Source organism: Furipterus horrens, unplaced genomic scaffold (assembly GCF_987537825.1).
Source record: "Furipterus horrens unplaced genomic scaffold, mFurHor1.1.pri manual_scaffold_4, whole genome shotgun sequence".
Lineage (NCBI taxonomy): Eukaryota > Metazoa > Chordata > Mammalia > Chiroptera > Furipteridae > Furipterus > Furipterus horrens.
The window spans coordinates 177,770,321-177,785,959 of NW_028327174.1; the positions used below are offsets into that span (position 1 = coordinate 177,770,321).

The 15,639-nt window shown below is 36.2% G+C and overlaps 1 protein-coding gene across 2 annotated transcripts in view; it reads right to left on the minus strand.

Moving 5' to 3' along the window:
• Positions 1-15,639, minus strand: part of ERP44 (endoplasmic reticulum protein 44) — a 90,545-nt gene that overhangs the window by 41,521 nt on the left and 33,385 nt on the right. The window contains exons 2-4 of one of the 2 annotated variants that reach the window (XM_090274494.1): positions 11,559-11,631; positions 9,834-9,873; positions 5,677-5,792 (exon numbers count right to left, since the gene is read on the minus strand). In XM_090274494.1, the coding sequence (XP_090130620.1) occupies positions 5,677-5,792; positions 9,834-9,873; positions 11,559-11,631 (229 nt within the window). Of the gene's footprint in view, positions 1-5,676; positions 5,793-6,889; positions 6,959-9,833; positions 9,874-11,558; positions 11,632-15,639 lie in introns of those variants that run through there. The other variant, XM_090274495.1, reaches the window with a different exon arrangement.

Sequence of the window (15,639 nt, forward strand, 5' to 3'; positions counted from 1 at the left end):
ACTGTTCTTGTGCTTCTAAGGTAAAAACCACTGCTGCCTGTAGACCTTTTCCTCATTCCAGAACCATGCCCTTCCCTCAATGAGGAAAAACAAACAAACAAACAAACAACGCTCAACAACAAAATAAAACCCCAAGCAGAAAAATTACAAAGAAAGCGTTAGATGCGTACTCAGGACTCAGGTTAACGCTGCATATGCAAATTCTGTTTTATGCACATAAATTCTTTCCTGTATATTTTATTCATTTTTATACTTGTTTTATTGAAATATATTCGACATATAACATTGGGTAAGTTTAAGGTGTACAGTATGTTGGTTTGATACATTTATATACTGCAGTATTGCAATATGATTGTCACTGTAGCATTAGTTAACATCTCTATCACTTCACATCACTGACATTTCTTTTTTGTGGTAGATCCAGTCTCTTAGCAAGTTTGGTGTTTTTAATACAATAGTGTTGTATATAATTATTTTATTATTCTTAATGCCTCATTTATACATAACTCTCATAAAGCTTCTCAATTTACAATGTGGAATGTTAAAGTTAGTCCTGGAAAGCAGATAAGGAAGAGTAACTATGGTATTTGGGAGCATGTGCTTGACTAATTCAAGGACAATTACAAAGTACTTTCCTAAAATGGCTAGTAGGTGTTTTGCACTGACCAGCAGATCATTTATGGATGTCTCCTGCCATACAGCCTATAGCCACTGGAGGTCAGCAGAGAACCCAGTCCCACAGGGGCAGATTGATAGGACTTCCTACACCTAAGGCAGCATGACGACCAGTAAGGAGAGTGATGAATTCTACTCCCAAACTCCCCCAATGAGAAGCCTGAAGAAGATGAAATAAAGTGAGATTATGATCCACAGCTGAAGCAAGGGTAAGGTTCAATTGTGTGTATATGCAGAGATTCTGGAAAACAAAGATAGTTACAAAAAAGAAAACAATAAGCATTTGTAGCCCTGGCTGGTGTGGAGCACTGACCTGCAGACCAAAGGGTTGCGGGTTTGATTCCCAGTCAGGGCACAGGCCTGGATGTGGGCCAGGTCCCCAGCTGGGTGTGCAAGAGGCAACCACACACTGATGTTTTCTGTCCCTCTCTTCCTCCCTCCCTTCCCCTCTCTCTAAAAATAAATAAAATCTAAGATTTTCTTTATCTATTTTTAGGTGAAAGACAAATGTCATATGATCTCACCTATAAGTGAAAACTAATGAACAAAAGAGCAGAATAGAACCACAGACATGGAAATAAGAAACAAACTGATAGCGACCTGAAGGGAGGTGGGAGGGGGATAACAGGGGAAAGAAGGGGAAGGGTCTTGTCAGAAACAAGTATAAAGGACCCATGGACATGGACAACAAATTGGGGACTGACTGTGGGAGTGGGAGGGTGAGGCATGGGAGAGCAATGGGGGAAAAATGGGACAACTGTAATTGAAAAACAATAAAATAAATAAATAAATAAATAAATAAATGAAAATTACTGCAAAGTAAAAAAAGAAAATCTGAAAAAAAATTAAAAAGCATTTGTAATCCAACCACCACTGGGACAAACCACTATTAATGTGTTGGTTATATTTTGCTAAGTTTGAATAAAAGTTGCTTAACTAGCAGTGACATTTCAATTGAGAAAACAAATTAAACTCTTTAGCTGAATCTGCCCTATCATTTTTCTGATCTAATGTGAATTATTTCCACTTGGTTTTTAAAACTAACTTGTTGCCCATATCTCATAATGCAAATATTTATTACACTTATTTTAAATACCTGGTCTATTTTTCTGCTTTATATAGTACAACAGATCATCAGCACAGAATAGAGACTAGAAATAGATTCACATATATATGGTCAATTGATCGTGACAAAGGTGCAAAGCTAGTGAAGAAATGACAATCTTTTTAACAAATAATGTCATAACAGCTTGATAATTCTAAGTAAATAATAAACTCCAATCCATACATTGTGCCATATATAAAAATTAACTCCAAGTACATCACAGATCTAAATGTACAACTTATGAAAGAAAACAGCAGAAAATCTTTGTGATCTTGAGTGAGGCAAATAAACATTTCTTAAATACAGCATCAAAATCATAATCCCTTTCTAAAAAGGATAAATTGGACTTCAGAAATTAAAAAATAGAATTACCATATGACCCAACAATTCTACTTCTGTGTATATACCCAAAAGAACTGAAAGCAGGGTCTTAAAGAGATATTTGAATACACTCATGTTCAGAGCAGCATTATTCACATTAGCCAAGAGGGGGAAGTAACCCAAGCATCACAGACAGATGAATGGATAAACAAAATGTGATATACAGGTACAGTGGAGTATTATTCAGCCTTAAAATGCAAGAAAATTTTGGCACATGCTACAATTTGGATGAACCTTGAAGACATTAGTAAGTGAAATAAGCCAGTCACTAAAAGACAAATCTTGTATGATTTCACATTCATGAAGTATCTAGAGTAGTCAAGTTTATATTAACAGAAGGTAGAATGGTGGCTGCCAAGGGATGAGGGAAGAGGAACTAGGAAGTCTGCTTAATGAGTATAGTGTTTCAGTTTTGCAAGATGAACTTCTGGAGACTGGTTGTACAACAATACGAATATAGTTAATGCTACAGAATTGTACATTTTAAAATGACAAAGATGTGAAATTTTATGTTCTGTGTATTTTACCACAGTTGAAGATACTTAGAATAGAATGGAAGAAAATATTAGCAAATTACGCATTTGAAAAAGAACTTATATTCATAATATATAAAAGAGCTCTCGAAACCCATAAGTAATATAAATTATTACACCTGTTAATAAAATAATCTAAGAGATATGTTAAATATACTAATCATACCAAGTGTTTGCAAGAATATAGAACTGGAATGCTCAGACACTGCTAGTAGAAATATAAAACAGTACAAATACCTTGGAAAACAGTTTGGCAGTTTGTTAAAAGTTAAACATACACCTACACTATGACCCAGGTATTTCACACTTAGGTTTATGCTCAGGATAAATGAAAGCATGTGTACAGAAGTTGCATCTGAATGTTCATAGCAGCTTTATTTGTAATAGCCTAAACTGGAAATAATCCAAATGTCTGTCAACAGGGTAAATCGTTAAACAAATTGTGGTATATAACCATACAATGGAATGCCACTCAATGAATAAAAATGGATGACACAGGCCAAAAACCTCAAAATTACCATGCTCAGTCAAAAAACAAACATACACACAAAGACCACATTATGTAGGATTCCACTTACATAAAATCCTAGAAAGTACAAATTAGTCTATAGTAACAGAAAGCAGTCCCAAGGTCCCCTGAGGATTGATGGAGGAGAGAGGGACCACTTTAAAGGAGCATAAGAAAAACTGGTGGGATGACACATATGTTGATTATCTTGATTGTGGTGATGGTTTTATGGGTGTATACATGTATCAAAACATTAAATTGCATAATTTAAACTTGTACAATCTCTTATTAAAACCAAATCCTACCAAAGAACAATCTGCCTAACAGGCATTCTTCTCCAGGCCACAGGATTCTTAAGGTCCTCCCAGTTCAAAATCTCTATAATCCAATTGGCACATAAGGGTTATCCAAAGTACAGTTTTCTTACAATCTCTAAAGGAAGAGTGGAACATGTGAGTAAATTACCAATAAGGATTTCATAATGTCGCTTTTAGAAAGAATTACACAGAAGAGGATAAAAATTTAGAGAAAATACACAATATCTGAGATATAACTTTCATTAGCAAAAAACTAATTTTGTAGACCTCTTTGGTGTTTTAGAAGACCTGAACTATAGCTATTTATTCCCATTAAAAGAGAACTTGATTACTAGCAATGATGTCAGATTTATCTAAAAGGATGATCTTTTTAAACGACAGAATGAATACTATTTAGGGTACAAAAATAGTTAATTTTTCTTCCCAATGACTATAAGCTTAAAAGCATAATTTCAGATTTTATGATGCAAATTCAGAGTTGTCTGCACTGTTGTCTGTATTATAGTGTTTAATTAAATATGTAAAAAATAGAAAGATCTGAAATGAGGGTCCACATCAAAAACATCATGCTCTCTGTCAGCGAAAGGTGGGAAAAAAGATCCAGAAAGCAGAGTGAAAATGTAGTCTGTGTATATATTAACAGCCTTTGATTGCTCTCTTCATCTCATCTAGTTATGAATCTCAGCAGATGGAAATGCCGGGTATGGCTTGTAAGATTCTGAAATGCTTTGCTGTTAGCCATTTCTATCTAGCATAGGACTTAACCAGTAAATCCCCAAAATGAGTGCTGAAGTGAACAGAAAAAAAACAAATATAGTAGATCCTTGGGTAACATCATTTTGTTCAACACCGTCGTGCTATAACATGGATGACATGCCTTAGGAACTTTTATTTATATCAACTAGACTATGGTAAAATTGATTTCGTTATAGTCCTTTCACTTAAAGTTACTGAACCTACAGATAACGTTAAATAAGAACTTACTGAAGGTCTGTGAAATCATTTGGTCAGATATAAAATTCTAAATCTGGCTTGATTAGGCATTAAGCTATATGACATTTGTTAAGCCACTTTATTTCCATTTTCTCATCAGTAAAATGAAGTTAGTGCATACACACACATGCATTCTTATTGTCAAGTGTAAAAGATAGGAAATATGCAGAATAGGAGAGTTCTATATTCAGTCCAATTACCAATAATTCAACACAACAGTCTCTATCTCCCAGAAACTGTCAGATTCTGAGATTCAGAGATTAATGAGTAGTTTGGTCCTCAGTTAAAAAAGATTAAAACAAAAACACTAAAAGCAGAAAAGAAAAAGTTCCTGCCTTTGAAGAATCGACATTGCAACTGGTGAGACAACTAAGACACAAGGAACCAGAACTACAAAATGTAATTCATTTGGTTCTATGAGATAAGGAAGTTCAAGTGTAATGGGGGCACTCGGGAGGAAACACTACTGCAAGCTCACTAGCTCAAGACAGAAAAATCTGTTATGTATACAGAAAACCAAGAGGATTTTATAGAGGATGCTCCACTAGGACAGGTGAAATCCAAGACGCTGGATTTTAAGTGAGTCTAACCGAGGCTTCTCAATACTCTCAATAATTATAAACAGTAACTATAGCTATGTACACCTCAAAGATAGTCTAAGCCAATCTTAAAAAACTCTTTTAAATAACAAAAATACATAAAAATCTAAGATTATTTTATTTGGCATGACTACAAATGGTATTTCTGCATGATTCTAAAATTAACAAATAATTTTCCCCCCTAAAACTGTTATTTTGATTTTATTTGATTTTGGTATTACCTTTGGTAGAAACATTGCTAGTTATGATTTACTACCTATATCCTTGCCCTACTATATTTTAATTTAAAAAAATAACAAAAACACAAATTTTTAAAACCCTTCACACAGCAAAATAGAAAGCAGTGCTAATAATTACAAAAAGATTAAATATTAACATTTTGAGCAAGGTCACTCATACTTTTTTGATTTGTTCTATACTTGAAGCACAGTATTTTTCAAAAAGAAGTGTGTGTGTGTGTGTGTGTGTGTGAGAGAGAGAGAGAGAGAGAGAGAGAGGAGAGAGAGAGAAAGAGAGAGAGAGGTGGGGATGGGACAGTTTCTTCCAGACTTCCTGAGGTACTTACAGTGCTGATCACAATCAACTCTGGCAAACACTACTTGATTTTCATTTGGATATTCTTCCTTAATAACATTGGAAGCTTCCTCAAAAATTGGATGCAACATCTGGCTGAAACGACACCTATGCACAGAAAAAGATACCAATTAAAACTGAAAAGCAGACTGAATAAAATCATATTTCAGTTATCAGCCATTGATGTTTGGCATATAAACAATAAACAGCTTTTGAGACAATCACAGTTAATTTAGTGATGAGTCCTGATATCATTCATTGAATATGAAGATAACTTTGAATTCAAAGACTGTACAAATAATTACATTATTTGGGTTTTTTTTTTCAGTTTAGGAAAATGGCCAATATTACGAAACACATAGCTAAGGATCTCTCATAAAGGCCATGAAACAGGCCTGAAATAAACCCTCTAAGATGTATCTACTTGGACTTACAACTACTGAGACTTAGGTGTTTATTTTTTTTTAAAAATTAGCTTTCTTCAATAATCATATTTTTAGACTACTGTTCAAAATCTTTAAAATGGTAGGTTTATTGCAAATATTAGACCAACCTATGACTAGTTCAATCAAATTTCATAGGCAAGTTAGCATACTAAATAAATTATATAGAAAGGATATACATTATATAATTCCCCTCAAAATTTATCCCTGGTTAAAATGAGTTTTTGTATCTATAAACATATTAAATATACGAAGTCCAAGAGAAAAAAAATCTTCAATTCCTAAACAAGGCTTCCTGTCCAGGTTTCCTTTGTCATTTTTGTTAGTTTTATTTCACTTTTAAGAGGGGGCACAGGCACCACAATATTCCAGAAACTCAATACTTCTAATTCTGACTGTCCCATTATCTGGTCAACCACTTTACAAATATATGCTAGGCATCATTAAAGGGATCTGATAAAAAAGAAAAAGAGAATCAGAATCAGCACACAACCACTTGGGTTTGGTCAATTCTCATACGAAAAAGGTATTGAGAATTTGTTAATTAAAAAAACAAACTATAATTGCTAGTAATGCTTCCAGAGCCCTTTTCCACCAAGAAATTTGCTTCAATGAAGCCTGTGAACTAAAGAGTTAATCCATGTGATTATGTCATACATATTAACTATAATTCAACAAAAATATTATAAATCCCGTGAAAGGATGCAAACTTTATATTTCCTCCCTATTTCTTTTTGTATATATCTCTTCTAGCCCACTCACCTGACTTCCTAAGGAGATGTCCTAGAATATACCAAGGAGACACAATCTGTATCTTCAATCTCTTGCTTTCAAGTGGCTCTTTCCTCTTTTAGCATTCTTAAATCTCTCCCATCTGGGATAGGTGGGTGGGGTCTGTGGACATCAGGGACCGTGTCTTATTTGACTACATATTCTAATAAGCATTTCAATAGATGTTTGTTAAATGAACAAATTGACAGATGGAGAACTAGAGAGGCTAGGACCACAAGTTTGTGGGTTTTTACAGTTTGCTAAAAATAGGATGCTGGAGGGCAGGGAAGACAAGGGGTAGGATTGATTAATGCTTTCTTTGAGAAGTAAGATATGGCCTAGTAAAGAATCAGCAGCAGGCTCCGGCCTGAAGAGCTAGGTACACACATACAATAAGGGCTCCTTCTTTCTGGATTGTCCAGTTTGCTGCCCAGTAAGCATTTAAGCACAGGTTCTCATTTAAAGTAGAATCTGTTTTATACTCAAAGGTGGAATCTGAAGATGAAATAAAAGTTCAGTTGCAGTATTACTGAAACTTCATACACATGTTCCCATACATATATAAAGTTACATTTATAAAGGTAACATAACAAAAGCAATAAATCTATTAAAAGGACGTTAAGAGTCATCTGAATCCCACCTAATGTTTGAATCAACCCTTTACAAATCAACCAAATGGATAAAAGTCTTTTTGCAGGGACAATTTGGGGGCACTTACTAGTATGACCTAGTGAAGAAAAATAATAAGCCTTGGAGTCAGACATATCTGAGTTTAAATCCCACTTCCACCACTTACTAGCTGTATGACCTTTCTGAGCCTCAATTATCTCAACCTAAAATGGAAATTATAAATACCTACCTGCAGGGTAGTTCTGAGCATTAAAAACAATGTATGGAAAGAGCCTGGCACGTAACAGAAGTATTAAGTGCCTACTATGGTTTATTACCTGCTGAGGCATATCAGTATTTTTAGGCAGCTCTGTTACAGAATTCTTCCGAAACTACATCACATTCATATTTTCCAGAGGGAACTCAGAATCAAGCCTTTGAAGCTGCACAGTGTATGTCTGCTGCACAGTGTATGTCTACGTCCTACATACAATTACCTAAGTTTTTCAGTTGAATAGAAGTACTAATTCATGAACAACTCAAGGTATTTGGGGGTGGGTGGGTAATATGTTTTCTCAAATAACTGCAATTAGCCCACATTTCCAATTCAGTTTTTGCAACAAGGTCAGTGGTACATTCTATTTCTATTTCTCACAACACATGAAATCCCTTAATCAAGAGAACTGCATTCTAGTTTTAACTCTGCCACAATCTAGTCAGGCAACCTTGGGAAAATATTTGTAACTGCTTTGGATCTCAACTTTATTCTTAAAGGACTGGACTAGATAAGCTTCCACCTAATTTACCCTGAAAATGCTACCTTTTATTATACACTTTTTAAATGGCATTTTCTCTGTATATCTCAAACATTTGTTCATTATACACCTATACATTGTTCATTCAGTAACTATTAATTATATACTTATCTGCCAAGTATTATGCAAAGTGCTTGGGGATTAGTGTTGAAAAAGACAGAAGTGGTAACTTTTCTCTAAGCTAACAATAGTAAGGAGCTACCAAATTAACAACAGCAGACGAGTGTTATGGTTAGGTAAGTACAGGGTGTTAATGGGAGGATATAAAAAGGGTTCCCAATCTGACTTGAGAGGAGGAAGGTGATCTGGAGAAAGTGACATCTAATCTAAGGCTTGAAAGGTAATTAAAACTTAAGTAGGTAAGTAGATAAGAGAAGAGTGAGCCATTCAGGCAGAGAAAATACCATGACTAAAGGTGATGAAGGACTATAGAATATTATAGAAGCTGAGAAACATTCAATATAACTAGAAGAGAATGTGGAAGTGGAGGAAGGCAAGAGACAAAGCTGCGGAGGTAGGAAGGGACCAGGTTACCTAAAGTCTACCTAAAGAAAACCAATTAGAGTTTTAAGATGAGGGGTAAACTGATCCAATCTGCATTTTAGGAATGACTGCTCTGGCTTGTTTTGTAGAGAAGAGACCGGAGACACAGAAGACTAGTGGCACAGAAAGTGTTAGGAGACTGTCCCAGGAATCTAGGTAAATTACAGGACTATTGCTTGAAAAAGGGTAGTGCTAACTAGTAGGTGGTAAACCTAAGAGGGTCAAATAAGACATAAATTGTTTAGGAATAAGCATCATGTGTTTCGAACTTCTCTTTAGCTGAGTCTCCCTCCTTCTTGTCCCAATGCCACATTGTTTAACATCTACTACATATTATGCCCTTGTTCTAGATGCTGGGAATAACGAGTAAGACATTATTTCTGCCCCCAAAGTTTGTTTGCTAGGACAGAAAGATAAAACAATGTAGAAAGAAAAAGGAAGTGGTACACAGGGTACTATAGGAACACAGAAGTCAAAAACTGATTCAGACAGAATTAGTAATAGATGCTGTATGTTTTAAAACATCAATATTATTTTTCCTTCTAAACTTGCCACACCCACACCCTCACCTCCAAACAGTGCCCTACTTCCTCAATCAGGAAAACTACAGAATTGTAATTTGTACTCCTCTATGTGTGTATGAAAGTGAGAGTGAGAGAGAGAGAGAGAGAGAGAGAGAGAGAGAGAGAGAGAGAGAGAGAGAGAGAGAGAGGTTGACTGAAATTTGAGTCTTTATGTTACCTGCTTTTATTTTAAAATGTGGGATAATGGAATTAACTATATTTCTCTCTTTAAACATAATGCTCACCAAATTAAGTTCCTTCATTTGTGCATGAACCTCAACTGATTTTGATTTTGTGTATGGAATACTGTCTCACAAAAGGAAAAGGCTTTCCCACTCACCCCTTTTTAGCAAAGAAATTTTCACCTTTAGCAAGTTAAACCACAGACATAAGATTATTACTTACCAGTCAGCATAAAAATTTACTAAAGCAACATCAGCATTGTCTGAAATTGAAAAACAAAACCAAACAACCTAAGTTATTTGTGTCTACATAATTGACATAATTAAAGATGTGGTTTTCATCATGGTCTTTTTCCATTGTAAGGGCCCACTAAAAATTCACAATGACAATTAAGTTCCCTCTTGCTTAGAAACCCATGCATAGTCATACACAATTTATACAATATGTGGAAGTCCCTGTTCCTTCTCTCTATATCCTCCATCTTCACAGAATGAAGTTAAAAACAAAAGGGGAATCAGACCCAGATCAGGCAAGTAAGCTAGTAAACAGCCTACTCTAATAAAAAGTAAAGGGGAATCATCTGGATTTTAATAATCCATTTTGACCTTCCCTGTTTACAAATAACTGAGAATTAGCTCTGAAAGTAAAGTCCTATTTCAGAGAACAGAGCTGTATAAAATAACTAAGCTCCACTGCCCCATCTAGTTGCAACAAGTAATCTACTACTAATAGTATTGGATAAAATGTACTCTTTTTGTTTCCTACCCACTTAACAGTTACTCTCTGTTGTAAAAATAACTTATTATCATTTGCATATCCGGATATACAGATGTAAGAAAGATCTATTCATTCTTTTCCCCTAAACCTAATACAGACAAAAACTCCTCAAGTACTCACAAAAATAAAACACAAAGATATTCTAGAATTTGGAAAAATAAAGAAGTGAGACTATGTGAGTTTCAATTTTCTTCCTTTTTTACCTTTAGCTTATTTATTCTAAAACAGTGGTTCACAAGCTGTGGTCCCCAACCAAGAAGCACCAGCCTCACAAAGGAACTTAAGAGAAATGCAAATTCTAAGCAGGAATCTAGCAGTTTTAATCAGAAACTGGGGCTAGGCCTGCATTACAGAGAGTAATAAGTCATCAAGGTGGTTATGATATATGCTAATGTTTATAGAACCTTAGTTCTAAAGAGATCCCATAATGTGGAGGTAGACTTTAGCACTTAAAACTAGTTCCAAGAACTTAAAACAACAACAACAAAAAAAAGTATGATGCCCAATAAGTCAACCTCTTTTACCTCTATTATTTTTGGTTGTGTTCTGCTCAAATCAGTGAGTTGAAGTGCTTAAAAAAATCATTTATGCACATTGTAGATTTTCTTAAATCTCCTAAGTTGTGATTTTCTGTCAACCACGTCTCCACCTTTCCTCTACTACTTACTTTTAAGAACGAGAAATGTTTTATGCGAAGTTAATTGTATCCACAAGCACATAGTCAATGAACAAAGCATTCGGTAAAACACATATCGAACTTAATTGGACCAATGACAATAAAAGAGATCAGAGTAGGTCACAAGTTTAAAAGTAGGTTAAAAGTTTAAAAGACACAAAAAATCTAGCTGTGTCCTAAAGTCATTAACATTTAATACTGCACAGCGAAAACTGTTGGCCTCTAAGTAAGCTTTAGCAAAATACTTTAAGAATTGTTAAAAATGGTTATTTATGACAAGGCAAAGAAATAAAACAGGACTAAAAGTTTACTTGTAACACACCAAAAAAACTTTTACTAAAAATTAAAAACAAAAGTGCTTTGTTAATTCATTAAACCATGGAATTAATCAGAACGCCAACTCAACTGTTCCAGATTATTGAGATTTTATTTTATTTTTTTATATCAACTATTTATAAAGAAGAAAGTATACTTAAAAAATATCAAGTACTTACTTAAAATGTCATCTATATTCTCTGTATCAAGACTTGTTATTTCAGTTGTTACAGGAGTAAAAACCCAAGTTACCTGGAAATTTCAAAAAAGTTAAATTAATGAATGTTTCCACATAAGCCAAATAATGCAGAAAGTCTAAAAAGAAAATTATGAATAAAGTTGGTTCCATTTGTTAGTTACAAAATCATCCATCAATCAGCTTGAATCTTTATTATCTACTCTAACCCTTCACTGTGATCAATGAAATTGGAGAAGTACAACTTCTCAAGCCTGGAAACTGGTCGAATAAGACTTCCTGTACTTTCAAGTATATAAAAGAGATTATTTCTAAGTAATTAAATAAATTGAGAATTTACTCACTCTTCTGAATACTTGCAACAACTTTATCTCTACAGCATCACAAGGAAAAAATTGCCAGATTACCGGTTTTGAAAGAACATAAAACCAAAGCTAAGTTGGCTGATTCTATCCTGCCACATTTCTAAGACAAAACGAAATAATGAAAAGAATTCAAACAGACTTCTACTTGTGATCCAAAAGTCCTTCTTCCCTCATCTTCACTTACTGGCAGTAATAATATGTTATGTGATAGGCAATTAAAAAGAGTAAGAAAGTTTGGCTTCCACTTTAATGTGCCTGAAACATAAGAGTTCATCAAAGAAAATCTCAGCCTGCCATCCACAAAACAAAGAAAAAATATAAAGTTAAACTACATTAGCAATTGTTCACTTACTTTAAAAAGTAATATTTAATGTATTTATCTTTAGTTTCTGTCTTCAATACATTGTGTTTTGATGCCTGGACAGCTTTTTGTTCAAACCATAGCTTGTATATGACAATTCATTCACTGAACCATTGCTCTTTATTGAGTGACAACTAATGTCAGGTCCTAATCAAGGTACTAAAGACTACTCCTTTGTACACCCATTTTATGGATACTTCAGTCCTCCAATAGTTACAACTAAAAAAGTTTATAATTTACCTACAATTTTTTTGTATATTTTATTGATTATGCTATTATAGTTCTCCCAATCTTTCCCCCTTTGCTCCCCTCCCACCCAGTACCCTCCTTCCCCCACAGCAAACCCCCCCCCCACTACTTACTTCATGTCCATTGGTTGTGCATATAAGTTCTTTGGCTTCTCCATTTCCTATACTACTCTTAACATCCCCGTCTATTTTGTTCCTACCAATTATGCTTTTTAAACCCTGTACCTTTACCCCTATTCTGCCTCTTCCCCCCTCCCTGCTGATAACCCTTCAAATTATTTCCACATCTATGATTCTGTTCCTGTTCTAGTTGTCTAGTTTTTGTTTTTAGATTTAGTTGTTGATAGCTGTGAGTTTGTTGTCATTTTAATGTTCATAATTTTGATCTTTTTCTTAAGTAAGTCCCTTTGACATTTTATGTAATAATGGCTTGGTGATGATGAACTCTTTTAGCTTTACCTTGTCTGGGAAGCACTTTACCTGCCCTTCCATTCTAAATGATAGCTTTGCTGGACAGAGTAATCTACATTGTAGGTCCTTGCTTTTCATCACTTTGAATACTTCTTGTCAGCCCCTTCTTGCCTGCAAAGTTTCTTTGGAGAAATCTGATAGTCTTCTGGGAACTCCTTTGTAAGTAATTGTCTGCTTTTCTCTTGCTGCTTTTAAGATTCTCTCTTCATCTTTAACCTTTGGCATTTTCATTATGCTGTGTCTTGCTGTGGTCCTTTTTGGGTCTAACTTGTTTAGGACTCTCTGTGCTTCCTAGACTTCTACGTCTATTTCCTTTGCCAAATTAGGAAATTTTTCTTTCATTATTTTTTCAAATAAGTTTTCAATTTCTTGCTCTTCCTCATCTCTTTCTGGCATCCCTACAATTCAGGTGTTGGCACTTTTGGAGATGTTCCAGAGTCTTCTTATACTCTCCTCATATTTTTGAATTATTGTTTCTACATTCTGTTCTGGTTGACTGTTTATTTCTTCCTTTTGTTCCAAATCACTGATGTGAATCCCGCCTTTCTTCCTTTCACTATTGGTTCCCTGTAGATTTTTCTTTATTTAACTTAGCATAGCCTGCATTTCTTCCCTTATGTTTTTGCCATACTCAGTGAATTCTCTGAGCATCCTGATCACTAGTGTTTTGAACTCTACATCTCATAGATTATCTCTGTTTCATTTAGTTCTTTTTCTTTTGTTCTTTTCTGTTCATTTGGGCCATATTTCTTTGTTTCCTTAATTTGTCAGCCTCTGTGTTTGTTTCTGTGTATTAGGCAGAGCTGCTTTGATTCCCTGTCTTAGCACACTTGGAAAGTTGTATGGGGCAGAGCCTTAAGTATATGCCAGGGCGGGTCAAGCGGCTTCACTGCTTTGTGGCTCTATGTGAGAGGAGGGGTCAGAGAGGGGACAATGCTGCTGCCTCACTTCTGAAGGCTTGCCCAGTACTCACCCTGTTTCCAGCCACTTTACCTACTTTCCATATGTGACTGGCACCCTTCTAGCTATTGTTCTGTTGGTGATTCCCAGAGTGGGTGGGTTTGTGTACGTTCTAAGTCTGGGTGGGCCCTTCAAATGGACTCTCCTGAGAAAATGGCCATTTCTTCTGCTATCCCAACGCCCTCTGGTTTTTACAGCCAGGAGTTATGAGGCTTTATCTTTTCAGCACTGGAACCTTGGGCTGTGTGGCTGGACCTGGGGCTGGGCTCGCTCGCTCCCAAGGTATCCCTCCCAATTTTTATCACCACACATGAATGTGGGACCACCCTTTCCTCTACCACCTTAGCCTCTCCCAACACCACACCACACCACATCCTTGCCACCCTGACTCCCGGTCTCTGCCCTCCTACCCATCTGGATGAATGTAATTTCTTTAAATCCTTATTGTTGGACTTCCATAAAGTTTGATTTTCTGGCAGTTCTGGGTATTTTTTGTTTGAGGTTAGTTGCTATTCTTCTTCTGATTGCACGAGGAGGTGAAGTATGTCTACCTATGCCTCCATCTTGACTGGAAGGCCTCCCTACAATTCAATTTCTAAATGGTATAAAGAGACCTGTTGATGCTAGTAAATAAAGTCAGCTAATCATCTGAAATATCGCTACAAATTTGTTTCTCAAAAAACAAACAAACATAAGAATAACACTAAAGTTATTTTCAAGTTACTACTATAGCCAATAGCTAACTAGTATTTCTGCTAACAACCAAAAATTATACTACCTTAGGGGTTTCCAGCCAAGATGGAGGCCTAGACAGACATATTGCGTCTCCCTACACAACTAAGAAGGAATACAACTACCTCAAAACTAGAGAAAAGAAGAAGTTCCAGAGAATCAAGCTGCATGGAAGTCCAACAAACAAAGATATAAAGAAGAAACACTTACCCAGACAGGTAGGAGGGGCGAAGTCAGGGCAGAAAGGACAAGGTGTGGTGGTGGCAGCAGCGGCAGGCCAGCAGAAAGCGCAGTCACACGTTTTCAAAAGTCAGGAGGGACACCTGGGGAGCACTCCCAGAACCAGACTAGACCGCAGCTCACCCCAGCGCCAGGGAAAATAGAGCCTCATTGTTATTGACTGTGCAAACCAGTGGGGGTTGGGGCAGCAGAAGAAACTGCAGGTCTCTCTGTAGAGTCCACTTGTTTAAAGGGCCCCTGCAGTCCTAGAACGTCCCCAGACCACCCACTCTGGGAACAACGGCCAGGACAACAGCTAGAGAGGCGCCAGTCCCATACGGAAGTGGGAGACTTGCGTGGAAGAGGGGCGAGTGCTTAGAAAGCATCATTGTTCTGTCTCAGACCCCTCCCCCACATACAGCGCCACAACGTGGTGAAACGGGTTGCCCATACTGACGAGAACCTAAAGCTCTGCCCCTCACAATGGAACAGGTGTGACAGCTCTACCTAAGACACAGAGGCAGACAAACACAGGAGGCTGTCAATATGAGGAGACAGAGAAGTATGGCCCAAAAGAGGGAACGAATCAAGGTTCCAGTGGGAAAAGTTAGCGACGAGGAGATAGCCAGCCAAACAGATGAGGAGACAGCCAACCTCACAAATGAGGAGATAACCAACCTAAGAGATGTGGAGTTCAAAACACTGGTG